The sequence below is a fragment of the Falco cherrug genome, chromosome 2 (assembly GCF_023634085.1).
Source record: "Falco cherrug isolate bFalChe1 chromosome 2, bFalChe1.pri, whole genome shotgun sequence".
In the NCBI taxonomy this organism is placed as follows: Eukaryota; Metazoa; Chordata; class Aves; order Falconiformes; family Falconidae; genus Falco; species Falco cherrug.
In genome coordinates this window covers 77,217,379-77,239,113 of record NC_073698.1, presented here as the reverse complement: position 1 = coordinate 77,239,113, position 21,735 = coordinate 77,217,379, and the positions used below count along the sequence as shown (strand labels likewise).

Sequence of the window (21,735 nt, the reverse complement as noted above, 5' to 3'; positions counted from 1 at the left end):
GAGATGGAGGGAACTCCAGAGGTATAGCCAAGTAATTGCAGGTGGTTGCTAAAGCTACCTTTTGCTTTTCTGTTGCTTATCTTCAGGGAATATTTACCATATATTTGGGGTAGGGGGAACGAGAAACCTGGCAAACATTCCCTTTATTTTACACTTCTCTAGCTAAAAAATGTGTTTTCCTTCTTGCGTGATAGCAGCAAGCATGCTGTTTATGTTAAACAACCACGTATCACATTTGTAGGCATATAATAATGAATAGCATACTTAAGTTGCATTATGGTTTGTAAACAACTTCTTGGCTATGTATTGTCAAAAACATTTATTGAATCAATAATTTGGAAAATGCAAGAAGATTTGAGGAATGAAAGAAAATACCTTGTTTATAGAAATCTCCATAAAAAGGGTATTTATACTGCTGTGAGAACTAAAAGTTAATGCCTTTTGTACTGAGTAGCATTTAATCTTATTGTAGAGCTAACTCTGATATGAAATTATTATGTGCTGGCATCTGACCAAAGTGCCACTCACATTGAAGTGTATTCTATCATGTTTCAAGGCTTGCTTCAAGTCAGTGTGCGTGACACTTCAACCACTTTTTTCAGTAGGCATCTTCTTTCCATACTGTAGAGAATGGAAAATTTTATTTTTTCATAATGGCATATATATATTTAAAACACTTGCGAGCCTGATTTTCATATCTTCTGCTAACTTCTCACTCCTGAAATGACCGAGAATAGCGTTAAGAGTTGAGTACTATTGCTTGAGTTCAGGTCACTCAGCACAGTGTTGCTAGCCAGTGTGTGAGTTTTCTTAGTTTCAGTTTATTTTGGAGTTCTTAATAGGAATCTAAATAAAAAAGGTAAAATCCACAGTGGCAGATTAATCCAAATTCATGTTGGCTGTGTGTCTAACACAGGCACACATTCTGTCTTAATTAAAGTCATGGATTTTGTTTCAGCACTCTGAAGTTGTAACCGATAAACCTTTTGGAGTCAGGGTTCAGGGTACTGCCTTTGAGCAGATGGGTGATTTTAGATAGCAAGAATCCATAACTTGTGACAAACACTCTGGAGATCCGTGGCAATTTGGCATAGATTCATTTACTATGACCTCACTGGTAAAGATCTGACAAAAGTGGATTATTTCCAAATATAAAAAAACTTGAGATTCTCTGACTGTTGGTGGGGCCTGTAGCTAATTTATGTAAGTGAGACTGGGAAAATGAGAACAGGCTTGGCATCAGCTGGAGTCCTGTGAGATGCTATCATGTTACCATTGCTCAGAAATGACGATACATTTCCACAATGAGCAATCATTCTAATGATCATCTAACAATTTAATTAGTGCTTCTTTTGTATCTTTACCTTTTAAAAAATTATGGCTAGATGATAAAAGATTATGTATTTTAATTAAAGGGAAAAGTTGAATAATATAACCAAGAGGAAATAGAAGTGTCTCTTTATATTACACTTCAAAAAAGACAAAACTGCAAACTTTAGCTGTTTTTGAAACAGTGCATTTACCACATTTGAGGTCTTCTGAATATATTTCTTTGACTCTTAACAATTCTTTGACAGTTCAGTTACACAGTAATGTTATCAGGAAAAAATTGTCCAAACACAAAGTTTATTTTTTTCAAGCTGAATTTGTTTTGGAAAATTAATATGGGTGTTTAATTAGAGTTATCATTGATTGTGAAGATAGGCTAGTATTCTCAGAGTTTGTCGTCAAAGAAGAAAACTGCAAAAAAAAAAAATTGTGTATGACTTGTCAGCAGTTGATAGGGAAGGGACCGACTTAGAGATTCTGTTGTATTTATCATTTGACAGTTCATTTTAAGAAATGATTTGGGGTTTCTGACATGTTGAGGAAATCCTGAAATTCCAGGTGCAGTGGGAATGGAATTTGGCATCTGACTAGCTGGCTGACATTATGCAGTTCTTATAGTGAAAAGCTGATTAAAGAACAGCTGTTAGCTTAAATCAGAAAGTTTACTGTAATTTCTACAACAGCTTTCATGTGAAAGCTTTTTTTATTTTGGGTTGTAGTCAGTCTTCACAACAAGTGGAATGTGTTCCAGTTTAGTAAATCACTGTACTCAGTTACTTGGCCGTTGTAGCGGTGACACTAATTACAAAGGATTTACATGAATATTGAAGCAATTTTTTCTCAGAAGAAAAAAAGAATCAGAATAAACCTTTTGCTGTCTGTTTTCGCGGTTCATGTATTTTTCTTCTGCCAGTAGAAGTGTCCTCTGTAAATGTGCTGTGTAGCTAAGTCCATCAGGGCAGTCTGTATTCTTACAGTTAGATTATACAGAGCTGTACTTCACAGGATTGCATGATTTAGTTGTAAGAATTTCAACTGCTCACCATTTTATCTGTGCCAGCATTTCCTTGTGCAAACACTAGAGGATCTACAACAGTGCTGAAGTTCTGTACTTAAGTATGGTACTACATCTGTATAAAATTATATTACAGACTTGTGTAAGTCTGTGTGTATATGTGTGTTAATATGTGTATTTTTAAAAAGTTTGCATATAATCTTATTTTGTTAGTCATATTAGCAACCTTAAGTTTCAGAAATTGTCTTCTTTTTTACCCCTTAATAAATGCACGATATAGTAGAAATTATGAAAGCGACATGGGCCCAGAGAAGACAACTGGCCCTGAAGAACTCCAGCCCTGAGAAAAGTTGAGATGGGACTTATTCTCCGGGTTGGTGTGTAAATTGGAGCATGCTCCTTGACCGATGAGGGTAAGAACTTTTTGAAGAGGGAAAAACCTCAGGAGGAAGAGCTAGTGGATCTAGTTTGATACCAGATGATGAAGACAGACAGTGCCGTGTGTGGGAGGAGGAGAGAGGGGAATGGGGCAACAGCTGAGGAGGCAGAGGTAAGGAGCAGGACTTGACCATATAGAAAACAACTTGTATTACTGCATTTTCTAGCATTCCCTACAGCTGCTAGTTATTGTAATGCATATCTAATAAATTCAGCTATAAAATCTGTGCTATTTTGAATTGATTATTTCACTAGGATGTAAGACACAGGACAGTTGATTTTTACAGCTTGTTTTATTGAGAATCACTTCCCTTATCTAGTGTGTATTGTTTCTCAAATGTATACTAAATTGTACTGTTGAACTTGTTTAAGAAATATTTTAAGTACTATTTCAGAAAATGTTTCAAAATATCCTTCTTTTAATTGGTAAAAACTGAATAAATGTGTAATTAAAATAATTGTTAAAGCCAAGCCTTAGCAGGATCAGTATTGACGAGACTAGTTTTAACATGGGCCAGAATCCCTACTGCAGTTGAAGAGTAGTAGTGGCCATAATAAATTCACAATTTTTGCACATGGTGAGAACTAAGATTTGAAGACAGAATGACAGATGATTTAGTAAGTTTAAAAGTGGGTACACAGACTTTTGAGTCTCAAAACATTGTTTGTACGAAGAACTCTCCTCTAGATTTTTTGCTCAGCTTCTTGCTCTTTGATACAGACTTACTATAAAGTGAATACCAGTTTTTAATAACTTCAGAAAGAGACTCTAAATAAAGATTAAGTGATTTTTATTTGCTAAGGTCCAATTGTGAAGGGAAATTGTGGATATAATGTGTATTACTGAATAGTATACATATGTTTCCTTTTTCCTGTTTGTCCTATCTTTTTTGATGTGACACTTGCAACAAAGTAATTGGACATCATTTCTTTGTAACTTACCTTTTAACTGATGAAGCAGGTCATAACTTCAGTAGAAAAAGTTGCATTGTTCTTATTATAAAAATCCAAAGAAGAGCAATATACAGTTGGAGAAAGTGTAACACCATCTCCTCCCTTTTCAAGAACTCTGCCTGGATGCTTTTGACCTATCGTATACAGACAACTGTTAGCAATTGCAAAACATCTTAAGGTCCTCTGAATTTTAAGATGGACAGAACTATTTTGTGGGAGCATGTCTCAGCACTTCCATGCAGTCAAAATCGACAAAAATTAATTCCAGGAGATGTTTCTGATATTTTTTGCAAGAAGGAAAACTGATTGTGTTGGTGCATAATTGTCAAGATTTAAATAAAAAAAATACGTATGGCATGTTTTGACTTCAGAACTCTTTTCATGAAATAAGCAATTATCCATGCATTTTTCTGGTCTGGAATATAGACTTCTATGGAATTGTTGGTATTATGATTAGTTCGTGTACCACAGCTACCTGACAGGAACAGCAGCTGCAGAGATAACTTTTATCTAATTAGTTTTCCACTTTTTGACTGTGTTTTACATGTTGGTATATTAGTACAATATATTAGCTGATGGAAAATACAGTAGCTGAAAGCAAATGTTTATTTTTACTTTTTGCTTCCTATAGAGAGAGGGGACTTTCCCAAAGTTACCATAAGCAGTATGAGCTGCAAATTACCATAAATATTTGAGCTGCTTGTTTGAATTCCTGAGGTTTTGTTAGAAATACCTTAAAGCATTTAAACTTGTACTTTTGTTTTTAGAATACTTCTGTCGTTATTTTAAATGAGCATAGTTGATGTCAGGAATGTTTTGAACTAAGTTCAAAAGATTACTTTTCTTTCATGGGAGAATACTTCATTGGAGCTGTGAGGCATATGCTCTTTGGCTCACAAATCTTTATGATGTACATGGCTAGAAGAGGAGATAACTACCTTATGTTTGCTATGTTCTCTTGTGCATCTGCTGCTGGCCACTGTTGGAGAAAACATACAAGTTTAAAGGGGCATATTACATTGATACGGCAGCTGCTTTGTCCTTGTATTCATATCATTTGAGCAGCAAGTGTTAATTTTGTTATTTGAAAGAGAAGTTCATCAGCTCTTGCAATTATGGAAGGCTTTTTGTTCTACCTCTCCTAGCCATAGGCAACATCTGGGCAGCAGCAATGTTTAATTTGGTGTTTCAGTCAAATGGTATGTATGAATAGGTAGCAATGATAGGGTCATGCTTTTGTTATCTCTGCAGTGGACTTTGGTTTTCTTTAAATATTGTCAAGCTTTTTTTTTTTTCTATCCTACGTGATCTACTCTGTCTAATAATGGTCTCCAATTAGCAGTCCAGGAATAGATAATTAGACATTTTTGAACTGCAGTAAGCCTTACTACAATTCTTGCTATCCGTATTGCTCCATACAAAACAATTTTTCCATCTGTTCAAGGATGTCTCTTCCTCTTGGAAGCATATGATAATTTGCTGGTAGAATATTACTTTCACAACCACTGTTACGTTCCTGATTTTGTGTGGTAACACTGGCTCAACAAACTGAAAGTACACATCAAACTTGAAACTCAAAATTAAATAATAATTGCTTTCCTCTCAGTCTCCTGGTTCCCTGGCTATTACATTAAAGAAACAGAGACCCAAACTGTCCTTATTTAACCAAGGAGAGATTAATTACTAGGTGTCACAGACTAAGTATACACTTTGTCTGTAGCTTGAGTTCATTAGTTTGTGTGAGACTATTCTGGAAATGCATTTTAAACTTTTTGGGTGTTTTGGGGGGTTTTTTTTTGCATTTTAGTACTGACTGAAGTAATCCCTGAAACTGTTTCCCCTCAAGAGAGTTTGTTTTTAGAAGTTAACCCTTTTGTTTGAGACTGTTTAGGGCCTTCAACAGAGGTGGTTCATATTCAATCAAAAGTTCATCTTTGGAGTGGGTTTCAGTCTTTCAAAGCTTTTGATTCATTCTGGCCAGGCTCTTGAATTTAGAAGTGTAGTCTGGGTAGGATGTCATAGTCTTAGTCCTTACCTCCATAAGACTTTCTTGCCCAGACCTTGGCTATTTTTCTTTTTTGTATTACAGCAGGGTTCAAAAGTTTCAGTTCTGCCACTTTCTGTTGTCAGTCAGCTAGGAAATAGAGCTAGGCACAATACAGCCATGTGACTTGGGAGCTGGAAACCCTTTTCACTCACTGGCTGCTAAGCTGGAATAAAAAATTATGTTAAGCTCTACTGTTACTACACTTAAAAGCTTTTATGCCTTCTCAGAAGTCTGAGGCTTGCACTGCAGTCACTAACCTTAGCAACAGGCTACATTAGTGACCACATGTAGCAAGCGTTTACTGTTTACATAGTTTTCAACAGGTATTTCTGTAAGGCTGTATTTTGTTGTCCCCGGCAGACCACTGCCCTGCAAGACATTTCTTTGCTTGGGTTAGTACTAAATTTTAATGAGAAAAGTCTAAAAAATGAAGGCATCTTCTTTTTCAGGTATGCTATTCAGTTGAGTCTTAAAACAATGCAAGAGCATGCTTCCTCACATTGTGGTTAGGTTTTATTAAATGAGTTCTCTTTGGGCTATGTTCTACATTATGTGTTACCATTTGCATTAAAAAATACTGCAAATTTTGTTTGACAGATTGGGTCTTCCCTCAACTGTTAACGGTAATAGACCATAAATATCCCTAAGCACAGAAACAGGTGGTTATCCTCAGAGACAAGTCAAGGGAATCCAAAGTCCTTCAGAATAAAGAATGTGCCATTGTCAAAAATATTCCTGACTGCCTGTATTTACTTCTATTGACCACTTCTCATATGCTGTCTTCAGTCTCAAGTCTGTTCCTGTTTGCTTCAAGTGCCTTCCCAAAGTCACTTCTAAAACCCTGAATTTCAGTCATGAGCTTTGACTTCTACTGTGTTGTCTGCAGTACTGTAAGTTCTGTGTGCCAGACGTGGTCTTTTGGAGTAGAAGCTAGTGGTGTATATGACTTGACTAAAGTGAACTCAGCCCTTGGGTAGCTAAAGGGTTTGTCTATATAAATGTTTAGCCTTATCCCTGTGAGTGTTAAGTATATTCTGTGTCCACCTCCAAAAGGCAAATTAAGTTTGGGTTTGGTTTTTTTCCCATTTATCCCTGACCATCGCAGAAATGCTTTCAGATGGCTGCTCTCTGAGAAGGCTGGCTCTGAAGCTGGTTCTTGAAGTTGCCTGTGTATCAGGACCCTGACAGCTATGGCAAAGTGCAGTGTATGATTGGGTTACTATCTTCTTGTTTTAGCTCTGAAGAAAAAAAATTTACCTCTTGTTCTGAACAAGGTTTCAATCCTAGCAGAAGAAAGTAAGTGTTAAATCTGAAAGGACTGAAAAAGGGAGAGAATTACAATGTGTTAAGAAAAGATGAAGCTAGGATAACTGTAAATACAGTTTGTCATTCACTCTTACAAACTAGCATTATAGTATGTGGGTGTGAATACTGTATTTTTCCCGTGTTAATAGAAAAATCTATTAATTTGTGATAATCTGAATATTATTGAGGCCTCCTTCAGAGTTCTGTTTGATATCTAAATTTTACATTGCTGTATATGTACATAGTGTATTTTCGAAGCATGAAGCTCAACTTTTTTTATTTTTTTCCGCTAAATAAAAAGCATTATTTCACTTTTTTGGAATAATCCCGTGCTCTCATGCTAGTGTTTTTTTAGGATCCTTGGTTAGCAAGGAGATCTTAGTTACAGTGAAAATTAGTAGTTGTTACCTTAATACTGTTTTTTATATTTGGAGTATGTATACTACAAATAATATGCCAAGCATGTTCTTGCCATTATAGTATCTAAGTTGCAAGAAATTCTTCCTTTCTAAGATGTTTCTTGTAGTATCTTTTTTATTATTTATAAACTGTTACGTTAACCTGAATATGTTTTAGAAACAATTGTAAAATATATAATACATGTTGAACATTAGATGTGCAATTTAGGGACATAACTGTTTGTAATCTCTGAGTTGTGGTACATGTGAAAATGTGTTGTGGTTTCGCCCTAATATTTCACAGAAATTCTTTAGCCCAAAACCCCCTACAGTGTGACAGAATTGGGAGTTATTGCTGAGAAGGGGCAAAACTGAGGTACAGCTGAAATCTTGTCGTTCAAGTTGAAAGCATGTTTGCAGTGCTCAGAGGAGAATCTTTGGCTTCTGTTCTACTATTTCATATTAATGAACACTAAATTCACTCACATTTTGTGTACATAAACCTGCTGAAAGGCAAAACGAACCTGATAGAAAACCTTAAACTAAGAACTGTGTATTATCAGTGCTAAGAAAAAATATTTTCTTAAGTTTTATTTACTTAACTCTTTCTAGTACTAATTCCAAGATTTTCAACAATTTTATCCTCAGTTTAAAAAAAAAAAAAAAGAGTTTTGGTACCAAATAAAAATATTATTATGTGATAGCTGTTTAACAGAGCCAGTTTTACCAGCTGAATATATTGCATCTAATTTATTGCCCTATTAGCTGAGAACAAAATTCTTCTGTATTTTTTTCCTAGTCAATACAGAATACTTTTGAGAGTAATTTAAAATAAATGCATACAGCATTTAGGGTTAGATTTATATCTTAATTTATTCTTCTAAACATGACTTTGATTATTTATTTTTTTAAAACCCCACACTTTAATATGCATAATGTTCAGATTTTAGTGCAAAAGTGGAATGTCTTTTCCTTTCTACCTGGTTTCTCTGTGCTTATTTTTAGCACAGTTAAACATATGCTCAATTTACTGTACACTTTTCTTCAAAAATATAGCAACAGTTTTGTTCCAAAGTAGGTGTCATGAAGAATTAAATAGTCAAACTGTAATTTGTCATGCCTTTTTCTGGTAGGATAAATCAACACCTACTAGTCCTCTGATTTATCAGCCCTTTCACTGCAATGCTCATTTTTGTGAAGTGTTGTGTAGTGATATTATGTCAAAAGCAGACCTTGTTCTTACTGATCCTTTACTCTCAAAGTCAGCTTTATAGTCTGTTGCAGCAACTACACCCCAATTGCTGTCCTATGTTATGATACCAGTTTACCTTGCATAGGTGGTCATATACTGTTTAATTTTTGAGATTAAGAGCTACAAACAACTAAATGAGATTTTGTCCTGTAATTTTTAGTATCTTTTAGTTTAAACTAAAACTTTATTATAGATATCACTAAATTATGCTAAATATGGAGGGGTTGATGCATACGTTCTTTGTTCCTTTGTGTGCGTGTGTGTGTGTTCACATGCTTAAATGTAGTTATATGGTAATGTAAATTACAGTTTTTAAAGTATGCTTGGCTTAAAACCTGGTTAAATTCAATCCTTTAGTGACTCTTGACGTAACTGGGAATTCTGGAAGAGGTTTTGACATCTGAATATGGGCTGCTGCATTCAAAAGTTTCAGATAAAGTTTGAAACTGAGTTGGCGAGTGCTTGTGGAGGATTTAATACCCATGTGTTTAGTACGTCATCTTGCTCTGCTACCTGCATCATAAAACCTGCAGATTTTTTTCTTTCTATTTTTTGGGGGATCAAACTGATACTGAGCCTAAACCTGTTTTTTCAACTTGTGTAACACGTTTATGGTGCATTTGTAATGCATTAGAGGAGTACTTATTTTTTTGTTGTTGTGTGTGAATATGGAGCTAACTTATTCAGTATTAATAAAGTATTTTAGAATATTTTTAATGCAACTATTTTTTTACTATATAACGCAGATTGAATTTTAAATAACTTATATGTTTTTCTTAGAAACCTTGTACATGCCTCAAAATCGGCACAAGCCGCAGTAAATTAGTGCAGCATTATAAAATACTGCTTCATCAAATTAAGTTTTTGTTTAAGTAGACTCTTGGCCTTTCAGAATGGAATATGGGTCTCTTTCATATGTAACGTGCTTTTTTTCATATGCATGGACGGCTTCAGATTTTTTTAAAGATACGCTTTCAGTTCTGGATGACGTTTAGCCTTTGACCCAGCCACTTTCTTACAATAAACAGTTTGTTGATGAGAGCAGCTGCTGGGAAGATTGCTTCCAGACTGTTCTGTTGCAGCTGAGCAAGAAAAGCAAAAGCCAGGATGCACCTTACAGTGTTGTTCTGCTGTCCTCATTCCCCTGCTCAGCTCTGGGCTGCATTGAGGACAGTGCAGTGGGGCCTTGTCCTGTGGCTGCAAAGGCTGTTAGTCAGGGACTGTAAAGGCAGTACTTTATCAACACTGTGAAATCAAAACAAATGTTATGCTTAGGGCAGTATGTAGTCATTTATTTATTTATTCCATCCTTTTAAGAGTTTTTGATACTTTTTTTGCATATAACAATAAAGAAAAAAATGTGATTGCCTCACTTCCTGTATTTGTTTTGCGTGACTGAACGATAGCGTGTGCCGTCTAGCAGCCTAATACCTATGCATAACACTGTGCTAAAACCAACAGAGATACTGATATGAAAAACTTGACATGAAAACCGTTTTTCGTTTTCATTGCTAGTTGATTTATTTTTATTTTCTTTTTAACCTTATTGACAGCATTCTTTTCTCTACAGAAGGTAACATCTGATATACTTTTCAGTGAATTCTGACCTGGACCCTGCAGTCTGTTTTTAGAATGGACTGCTGCATGTTGGATAAATTAATTTTCTGCCTATATACAGTACTTTTTAAAGCTACATTTCATTTTGGATTCAAATTTAGGACCAGATTTATGAGCAGTGACTGCACATGTAGACTGGGAGTGGGTTGAAATCTACGATACTCCATGTTCAAAGAAATGTAACTGCAGTAAAAAGGATAAGGATACCTTGCAACACTTCATTAAAAATCTTTCCCTTTTTTGGACTAGATAGTCTACATATCTGTTGGCAAAATGGACCCACTTCTATATGTGACTGTTTCTATTCCCCTTACTGCTGAGATGATGCACTGTTATGTAATGTAATACTTGTTTTTAAAAACACACTGAAGTGTGGGGACAAAAATAAGGAGCTTGGTCTCTGGATCTTTGAGAAATGACTAGCTTTTTCTGCCTCTCTTGAGAAACTGTATTGCAGACTAAAGTAACTACCCAAGCCACCAGAGACTCCTAAAAATCCAGTTGGTTGTGAATTTAAAGTTACCAAACCCTTCCATCTTTCTGAATGCCCTTCTATATTTTATGCAATCAACTCATGTTTTGCACCGTATCTGGGTTTAGGAAATAGAAAAAGGGTTATTAATAAACTGAAACAGATTTCCTGGTTATGTAGTATCCTGAGAATGCATAGCAAATATCAGCAAAGTAACTACAGAAGTTCATGAGAACATGAAATGAGAATGCACCTCAGTTGTACTACAATAAAATCTTTATGAAGTTCTTGGGGGGATGGGGAAAGGAGAGAGTGGAGAACTGGGAATTTCTCTCCTTCCTAGGATTTTTATACTATGAACTAAAACACCAGTCATTAAAATAATGGCCCTCTGCGTACCACAGAGAGTAAGATAGATGCACAGATTCTCCCTTGGCTTAGCATAGAGTGACCTCAGCTGAAATATCTTCCTATTAATAAAATATGCAAAACAAATGAAAATATTTTAAGTAATCTGAACATAGATTGAAATCAGCTAGTGGGGCCATGGAGGGAAACTAGCTTGCTCAAGTTTTATCTATTTCCTTGAACAAAGACTGAACTTTGAAATTAATTATAAGCAGTTAATATTAAGAGAAAAATTCTATATATATACTTTCTGAAAATGAATTGGAGTATATATTTCAAATCAGATTTTGAATGTGTTGTAAATAGCCTTTGTGGTTAACAGTTCTGTTTATTTTTATTTCAATTGTTACAAAATCCATCTTCAGGCTTACACTTTCTTAAGTCTAAAAGGGCAACCACTTAGGACTGCAGTCATTGTTCTGTGATTTGGTAATGTTATTGCATATTAATGACATTTGAACAATATTGAAATAATTATGACTATCTAATGAATCTCTTAACCTGGTTGTATTGTTGGAGACACTGGCTTTGACACACAAACATAAATAATACATCTGCTACCTACAGCTTTCCTAAGTCCTGCTGAACTAGTAGAAGGTGGCACTACAACTTAATTGCCAGCATTGTTTTTCTTGGGAGGAAAAAGCAACCTTTCTCCCATCTTTGTGAGTGTTTCAATGGAAGAGGTTACAGCTGGGCTATTCATCCTCTTCCAGTTCCTCTGTCAAGGCTGTGAGGGCCAAGAGATTATCTTCTTCCCTCATCTGATCATTCAATTTTGTGGGGTTTTTTTTCTCCTTTCTTCAGTCTTTTCTTAAAGAGAAAGGTATTGTACCAGGTTCTGCCCCCCCCCCGCTTGTGAAAGAATGTCATACCTTTTAATTAAGGATTCTTCTACTAAACTTAGTATTTATAAAATATTTTACAAAATCTCAGTAAAAAGTAATATATAGATGATAGGCATGAAATATGGCTATATAATATATAACATATATAATATATATTATTAATATATAGATGGAAGAAATAAAGATTGTATATAATGTCATGTTTTTTCTGCATCTTTACAGTAAGGTTTTTGGTACCATTTAATATTTATTTATTTTTAGTATTTTTCTATACTGACTAAGTATGAACAGGATTTTGAAATGGGGCTTTGGTTGTGTTATGAAACTGCTGTGTGCTTCAGATCTCAAAGTATGTAATTATTACAGGAAGTCAAAACACAGGCAGCATCAGAAAAGCATTTTGTGTGCCTCATTAGTTAGAAATGTCTGCCAAAACCTTGCCCTCTTGTGCTAATAGCTGACTTTTCCTACTGCTGGCCTCTTAAGTCACTAGCATTTGGGGCTGGAGTTGCCACTGTAGATGTGTTTTTTGCTGGCACCACCCTGCTGCTTACTACCACATTGGACTTCAGTTTGTTTCTGTTGGATTTAGGAGATGCTATGGAAGCTCTCCAGTGGCTAATTTAACACCTTTAAACTTAAAGGGCTGTTGAGCAAAGCTGTGTAATACAAGAAGAATATATTTTTTGTGTATATATGTATGTGTGTATTTTTATATCCTAAAAGTTGAAATCAGATTCCAATTTATTAAAATATGTTCTTTTCTATCAGTGCTATTACAGAATTTGAATGAAATATATATGTTTGAAGTCATACCTGAACTGGATAACACTCATTTGAAAATAGTCAAATCAGAAAAAACCCCAGGTTGGCTATATTGAAGGTGTTACGTCTATAAACGTGGTCATGCTCCAGACGAGCTATTCATGTGCTCCTCTCAAAGGCTAGTACTTCCTACCTGTGTAATCTCTGTTTGTTTGCAGTTAATAAACATATATGTGTATGTGATTTAATCAGTACATCAACTGATAATAATTGAATCAATGCATCAACTGCGAACTTTTTTAAGTACAGTGAAGCAAAAATAGAGGTAGTTCATTGGAAATGATTACATTTTATGCAAAGGAAGGAGAAAATTGTTAAATCATGTTCTAGCTATATATCCAGAAAGTGAATACTTGGCCTCACTTATTCAACAAGCAACAGCTAAAGTATTATATTATAGTCACAATATTGAGTCATCGGGTAGAGGATCAGTAGTTAAAATTGTCTCATTTTTCCTCCCAAGAAAGGAGAGCACTGACTGATGTATAATGTTTGTTTGGTTTATGACATTATATTTTTAGCTTTCGTTTAGTTTCACCTCCATGTTTTTAATAGAAACCAAATGAATTTAGGCTGTGACTGAATTTTGTCTTAACAAAGAATTCCATTGATACAGAGTTTAAGAGCTATCGTCACAGGGTTTGGTAGAAAAGACCAGTCCCAAGTATGTCCGATGAGAGAGATACTTCCGTATATCTGTGCATGTATATGAACATACATATAAAAATAAGAAAATACATTGACATTTCATATCTATAAGTAGAATGTAAGAATAAAGTCTGTGGTTTGGGATTATTTTGAACCATTATAACTGAAGGTTTATGTGCTTTGTGTGTAAGTCTCACTGGTTGATAGAGCCCAGGTGCAAATAAAATCTTCTCCATCAGGAGCTGTAATTTTCTGTTATTTTATACTACAACAGAGAAGGGTTCCTATGCAGCTGGTTTTTGTCTGTTATGTCTCCCTCTTTTCTCCTTTTTGTTCAATCTCAACCACTAAGAATTAGGAAAAAGTGAAACTAATGATTATGAAAACAAAAAGAATTTTAAACAGCAAAAGAAAACTTCTGTTACGTAGCAGTTTCTTCACACACCTGACTAAACTCTTAAAATCATAGAAAGCAGATGTTAAATCGTAAACCAAATACAGCTTTTACTCTTCCTTCTTTATGTTACAATTACCATTTAAAATGTAGTTTAACAACTTGCAATGTCAGAGCTCCAGTCCTTGATACAGTGACCCCTAATAAACCTTTGCGCTGATCAGTGGAAGAGCTGAGGGTATGTAGTATGCAGTGGCTTAACTCTATTTCTATGGATTTTGCAAATTAACATCCACTGTATCTCCCTACCTGCTCAGAACAACTTACCATTCAGTGACACTTCCAGTCTCACAGTCAAAATTCCACTGGCTGACCTGTTTGTCCCTGGGTACCAGATGAGTGAGGCGGTCACTGCTCTGGAATTTTGTATCTCCGTGCTTCCGTCTGGGAGGATTTGAGTTGTGCTTTGGAGTGCTGGGGGAGAATTTGTTAGTGAGGAGTGGTGGGTAATTCCTGTTGGTATAGTGCTTTTCTGCTTTTGATAATTGTTTTTTACAATGCATTGAAAATATATTGTGCTTTTACTATTTAAAATATGGGTAGAAAAAATTTCTCATTGCAAACATTAAATTTGTAAGTTGATTATTTTAACTGTGAAAAGCTGATGAGCCCTCTTGTTGCCAGTTGTTTGGTTGATGGATCAAATTTCATTCTTACTTTAAGAAAGAAGGCAGTAACTGCTTCAGAGAATGTACGTATAAATGTGATGTGAAAAATGAGCAGGTTTATAGGAAACTAAATTTAGCTTGACTTCAGTTCTCCTATCTAAAACTGATGCAGTAATGATGAATAAGAATTTCAGAATATATTTGTGCCACCCTAAACCAAGTGTAGTTATTATATTTACAAGGTATGTTACTGATACTATGCGTAATACAGATTTTAGTATGATTGTACGCAGATATTGTTGGTGGTGCTTGAATATGTAACAGCTACAGCTTTTTCGATTGCATACTCATTTAATGCTTGTGCCTGCATGTTTTAGGATTTTAGTAATGGTCAGAACAAGCAGTGTCCAGGAGTTTGGTTATTCCCTTACCTTGTGTTGGGTGCCTTGCTTGACACACCTGACCTGGTCCCAGAGGTGTGGAAGGCCAGTCAGTTGCTGAACCAACACTTCTCATTGAAATGGCCGCCAGAGGTTGCTGCAGAACAGCGGATGTGGCTGGCGATAGCTTGTGAATTCAAACCTGAATCCTGAACTTGGCGACACATCGCACAAATGGAGTTGAAGCAGAGGTTAACCCCGGCTTCTTATATATGTTAATTTCATTATACAAAAATGTGTGTGATTGTGGGGACCAAAATGCATTGGGTCAGCATCTGTGTTTCTGTAACTTTGTGTGAAGGAGGTTCTTACAGTGAAAATTAATTTTTCTAGTGTGTACTTGGGTAGTGCTAGCTACCCTGCTGTGTTAAAAATATAAACCCATTATTTTTAGGATTTTTTAAAAATGAAACGCTGTTCTTAATTATGAATTATTCATGTTTATATTTTTGATCAGCTGAATAAACATGTGTGTTATGGGGAAAATTAGCTTCATAATTATACACATGTAACAATTCTTAAATGGTTCAGTATGCGTTAGAAACAAGAAAATCAAATCAAGAAATAAACCTAAAAACTATGGGGGAAAAAATCACCTGAAAGAATGTACTCAAGAGTATAAAAGTTAGGAATTATGTGGCATATTTGTAATAATGTAACATCACACATAAATATATGCTATTTCAATCTTCTCAGAAAGTATGCTGTGGCAAAGTACACCAGACTTTCTGACACATAGTATTGAGTGCTTTCATTGTTTATTTAGAATGTAATAATACTTTAAGCACCTTTATTTTTTAACTTAATGTCTGTTTCTGTAAGTCTGTAAACCTTTCTTTCTGTGAGTTAAAATTATGTTTTTGTGTCTAGAATTTGTGCAATCAGTTAAGCTAAGTGGATTTCTGTGTCTGGAAAGGACATAGGAAAATGCACTTTCTGATTAAACACAGTTTTTCTATATACTCCCTGACAAGAACAAAAGCTATAATTTTTCTAAATACCACTTACAGGTAATAAGTTACTCTGTGTGTGTAAAACAAGTATGATAGTGTGTAAAGAACTTAGCAGCAGTCAAATCTGTGATATTACCACTAAGTGAAGAATACAACTGCTTCATGCAGATCAAGTAAAAGACATGCTTATAAAACCTTTAATGCCACATCATCATTTATGATGTATATATATATATTAAAAAAAAAAAAAGGAAAATATTTAAAGTGTATTTTATCCAAGAGGTTGGATGGAAAGAGTTCAGATGGAGCTTTAGAAAACCAAGAAACGAGAAGTAATTTGTCTGTAACTGAAGTTTAGCTACTGAGTCACTCTTAGGTCATCCTGGGCCTTAGGTGCTAGCGCCTGATTGCATTTGGGAAGACTATTCTTTTTTTTGTGTTATGCTCTGCTGCAAACCAGTAAGTCTGCTGATATTCGGTATACAAAGATTGTCACACAAGCAGCAGTGTCTGTGTGAAATTTGAGAATGTGTAGTTTCTGAGGATGGAAAGTCTATAGAAAGGTGTTAGGAACAGGACCACTTTTCTCATTCCTTCTTAAGATAGAACAGTGGGATTTGGAAAATTGGAGTAATTCCTTGGACAGATAACTGCTTTTAGGAAGTTTGCTCTTAATTGTGGTTTGTGGGTTTTAAGAAGTTGGGCTGGAGCTCAGCGAAATCTTGTTTAGGGGAAAGAGAGCTTAGTCCTGTCTTTAGCACTCACATAAGACACATTTGTATTTTGGTTTCCAGATATGGCAGTAATGGGAAGAAGGGGAACATGTTTGGTTAGGTTTTTATTTAGAAGTCAGATGTCTTTCTCTCAAAAATTTGAGGGCAAGAATCACTAGTGCATTATTTTCAGTAGAATAAAAACCAGTTTATGTGGTTTCATATATATCATATAAAAGACTACTCTGAGTCTAGAAGGAAAGCTCTTCAAAATTTAAGCTACACACTTAGCAAAATGAAGTCCCAGCTTCTGTGTTCATGGCTGTTAACTTACGCTTTCTAAAGAAATGGTAAATGTTTCATATCAAATCTCCCAAAACAGAATTAGATATCTTCAGAAAGAGTTCTGTGAATGTGTAACAGTTGTTTCAGGGTGTCACCAGACAGATAATAATCCCAGTAATTCATCTCTTAATTTCACATTCAAGAAAATGAGATAAAAATCAAACTTTTAGTTTGTAGAGATATAAAATTATATATAAATGCACCTGTATATTTCATCTTCTATATAAAATATATAAAAATGTATCTTCATTAAAAATCTTGTATATAAAATCTTTTGCACAGAAATGTGTGCTATCTCTGCCATTGACAGGACATATATGCAACATATATACAACAGCATTTCATACACTGGCAGAATTTTCTTAGTTGTGGGCATTCTTGAGTTACATGCTTCCCTTTTAGCTAGCTAATTAACTCACTTTTGTCTATATTTAATGTGATAGTAGCAAAGCCTCCGTTAGCTGATAGTATACAGAATCATAGAATCATTTAGGCTGGAAGAGAACTTTGAGATCTTAACCCAGCACTGCCAATTCCACCACTAAACCATGTCCCTAGGTGCCACATCTACGTGTCTTTTAAATACCTCCAGGGATGGTGACTCAAGCCTGGTCCAATGCTTGACAACCCTTTTGGTGAAGAACTTTTTCCTAATAACCAATCTAAACTTCTGCTAGTGCAGCTTGAGGCCCTTTCCTCTTGTCCCGTCACTTGTTATCTGGGAGAAGCTACCAACGCCCACCTTGCTACAGCCTCCTGCCAGGCAGTTGTAGGGAGCGGTAAGGTCCCCCCTGAGCCTCCTTGTCTCCAGGCTAAACAACCCCAGTTCCCTCAGCCGCTCCTCATAAGCCTTGTGCTCCAGACCCTCCACCAGCCCCGTTGCCCATCTCTGGACACGCTCCAGCACCTCAATGCCTTTCCTGCAGTGAGGGGCCCAACACTGAACACGCCATGCCAGGTGCGGCCTCACCAGTGCTGAGTGCAGGGGCACGATCCCTTCCCTAGTCCTGCTGGCCACGCTGTTTCTGATACAAGCCAGGATGCTGTTGGCCTTCTGGGCCACCTGGGCACGCTGCTGGCTCGTGTTCAGCTGGCTGTCAACCAGCACTACCAGGTCCTTTTCCACTTTGGGCAGCTTCCCAGCCACTCTGCCCCAAGCCCATAGTGCTGCGTGGGCTGCTTGTGACCCAGCTGCAGGACCTGGCACTTCTTGTTGAACCTCACAGGATTGGCCTCTATATATACTCTCTCTATATATAGATACTAAAGAGGACTGGCCCCTATGCTGAGCCCTATGGAACAGCACTTGTGACTGGTGTGAGCCCTTTTAGCAGGTATTCAGCTGAGGAATCAGTAAATGTATTTCTTAGCTACTGTTTTATCCTTCAAATCAAGTCTTAGAAATGGACTGAAGGGCCTCCAGCAAAGAAACTTAGCATGTTGAAAAGCCTGCATAATACAGATGAGCGTGTGCACTCCATGCTTCATTATTTAGGAGAACCACTACGTATCCTGTTATAAAGATTATTAAGCCTAAGTAATCTGCAAAGGAGCATAATCTCAAGTCTAGGAAGACAATACCAAGTAGTCAGGCCGGGCTGGACTGGAACAAGCAGCAGTAATTGATCTTTGAAGAGGAGTTGGAGGGTTTTTTTCTGTTTTGACGTAGAAGATGATTGCTTGAATAAAAATGTTCTTGGAAGAATGTTTGTATGTCTCCACAAGTGGTGGTCTGTATTTATATGCCTTATTTTATTTCTTTTGCCCACAGGAAATCCATCTTGCTTTTCTGAAGTGGCTCGAGGGAAATGTAGATGCTGAAGGATTAAGAGCATCCAGCAAGGTGTCTCTTAAATTTGTTTCATCCTATGAATCAAAAATGGAGATAACTCCCTCTATCATGCCAGTCATCACTGACATGGGACAGTTCTCATCAGAACATTTCAACCTGAAGACATATCAACAGAATCTTCAAACAAAGAAGCTAGGAAAGATTCTTCTTTTTACTGAAGTTACCACAACAACAATGAATCTTCTAGATGGGTAAGATAGTGATCTAGACCATACCAAATAAACTTTCTGATCAGGAATTCACAGTTATAGTAACCATGTTCAAAAAGAAACTTTTTTCTCTTTGCTTTATTTTGTTGCCTACAAGCTAGCCAAAATAAATAAATACATTTAAAAAAACAAACCAAAACCCAAACACTATTATCTTCTAGATAGGACACAAAATAGACATCTTTGTGTTTATAGAATAGTAATTGATAATGTATAAAATACTAAGCCACCAAGGGTGGGAAGAGCTGAGTATGACAAATTTTTATTTGACAGTGGAGTTTAATCATTATTCTTCTGGCAAAGCATGAGTATCACCATACGAGAGTTACGGTATTAAATACGCATATTTATGAGATTATATGCATTTTCTAGTACAAGTTATTTTGTAAGTTAGTTATTTGACAGAAATTATACCAAGTAGATTGTGGCCTTAATTTTAACATTACTGTTTTCTCTTATTCCTTTTACTGAATATTTCACTAAAATACTCTTTAGTCAGTTTGTTTCATTTTTTGAAAACATTGATTAGGGTTATGCTAGACATTCTTTCATCATCACATAGATGACCCTTATGAACAAGTTGTGGGATGCTTTTGAGAAGGTAGTTCATTAGAGTTTTGAGTGGAAGTAAGTGATAAAATCACAGTTACTAAGCGTTAGGTTCGAGTCTACGTACAAAGACCATACTATTCCATTTCATGTGAAATAGTCTGGTGGAAAAAACTGTCTTTGGAAAGTTGTTGCTTTTCAGGACAGATTATTCTACGTCTGTTTCTACCTGCAGCTATAACTTTTCTTGGCAGCTACTTTTGAATATCACTGTTGATTTATCTGAAGTAATTGCAAATGAATTTTACTGATGAAAATAACCTCAGGAGTTTTGGTTAGAATTTTGTTTTTTAAATCAGCATCATCATTTAAATCATCTTGAATGTTATTGTAACGGATAAGTTAACCAGCAGTAATGGCTTTAGTTCTTGGCTAGAAAGCCTGAATTGTGAGACCAATGTGTTAAAGATTATGCTTTCTTGCAAATAATAAAAGGTGATTTGTTTTAGAATATATGCACACAAAATCTGTGAATGAAAATGCATTAGAACAGTATTAAAGTAAATCAGTTTGTAGCCTTGACGCTGTGCTAGAATTTACTAATGCTAATCTATTCTAAAATATTGCAATTTAGAGACAGTTGGAATCAAATAGCAATTTATTTTAATTGAAAACTGTTTTCTGTGTGTGCATATGTACTTATGTGCACACACATTAAAAAAAATGTTGCTATCTAGTTTTTCTGCTCCCCTTCCCCCAGATCTACATCCTTATCCTGCAACTAATTTTGCAGTGGTATTTGGATGTAGACAAATCCAAGATCAGAGGCCACAAAGAGAAGAGTTATTTTATAGAAGCATTTGTATCATTTGCTTCTTAATTTTTAATATTCACAGCATGTTCAGCCCACTGGATTGAAAGCAGAAGTACTGTGAAGTAACAGACAACGTGATAATTAATAAGTCAAGACCTTTCTTCTCTGACAGCTGGTTTTAGTGGGGTTCTTGGTAGCATTATTCACACATCTCAGTAAGATGAGATATACAGTTCAGTGTTTTTTGAATTTGTTTAGATATCACAACTAAATAGAGTCATGTCTGGCCAATTTATATGTGATTGACTATGTTATCAAGAAAGGCAAGGGAGCTAAGAGAAGTGGTCTTGGTTTTTCAGTGACTGTGGAACCTTTACTCTCATATCTTTAAGGTGCTGTACCAGCAGAGCGGTCAGCACTCAGGTTGCTTTTTTACATTAAGAGTCCAAATGTAATGAAGGGCTTACAGATGTAGGTCTTCAAGTTTTTCCCCATCATGGTGCAGCTCAAGTAGTCATTTTTCAGGTAAGATGTAAACTAGAAGTACTGGCCTTAAGTAGCTTATACTGGGAAGATGATCCTAATCAGATTATAATTGGAACAATTCAATTTGTCTTACAGAAAGACCTTTGTTTTAATAAGGTAAAATATATGTCTTAAGTATTACGGTTGATGTTGTTACAAATACTTTGTTGTCGCAGATAACAGAATAATGTAGTCCATGTGATTTGCAAATCAGCAAAGTACCTTAGACTTCACAGATGATAACATTTCATAAGTCACTAGAAGCTGATGCAAATACCTATTAGGTAATTTTTATTGGAGAAAAAAGTTGTCAGATTTTTAAGGTACTTCCAAATGAACCAATACAAATTTGTTAACGTATGTATATGACACGTTTTTATAATTGCCCACTCTGAATGAAAGGAAACCATATCTCAAGAAAAAAGGTTTCCTTTGCTTGAACAAAAAATAGGTACCTGTTGATCATTTGTGCTTCCCAGAAAAATATTGCAATACTGTGTTTATGTAATCATCTGTTGTAATAAGCACTTGTTACATGATAGACTGCCTTAGGATCTCCCAAATTTTACCAAGCCTGTGATGATTTGAAAACATGATACAGACACCTCAAGAACTTAATTAGTGTGATTGGTAGTAAATTTAGTTAGTAAATTATAAATAAATTTAGCATTTAACTTTCATGAGTTTAGATTTTCTTATACCTTTGGCACCAACTGA

General features: G+C 35.6%; 1 protein-coding gene across 4 annotated transcripts in view; it reads left to right on the top strand.

Annotated features, from left to right (window-relative positions):
* HLCS (holocarboxylase synthetase) overlaps positions 1-21,735 on the top strand; it is a 127,262-nt gene that overhangs the window by 25,895 nt on the left and 79,632 nt on the right. For all 4 annotated transcript variants that reach the window (XM_055703383.1, XM_055703384.1, XM_055703385.1 and 1 more), the window contains one exon: positions 18,841-19,112. In XM_055703383.1, coding sequence (XP_055559358.1) covers positions 18,841-19,112 — 272 coding nt within the window. The remainder of the gene's footprint in view (positions 1-18,840; positions 19,113-21,735) is intronic.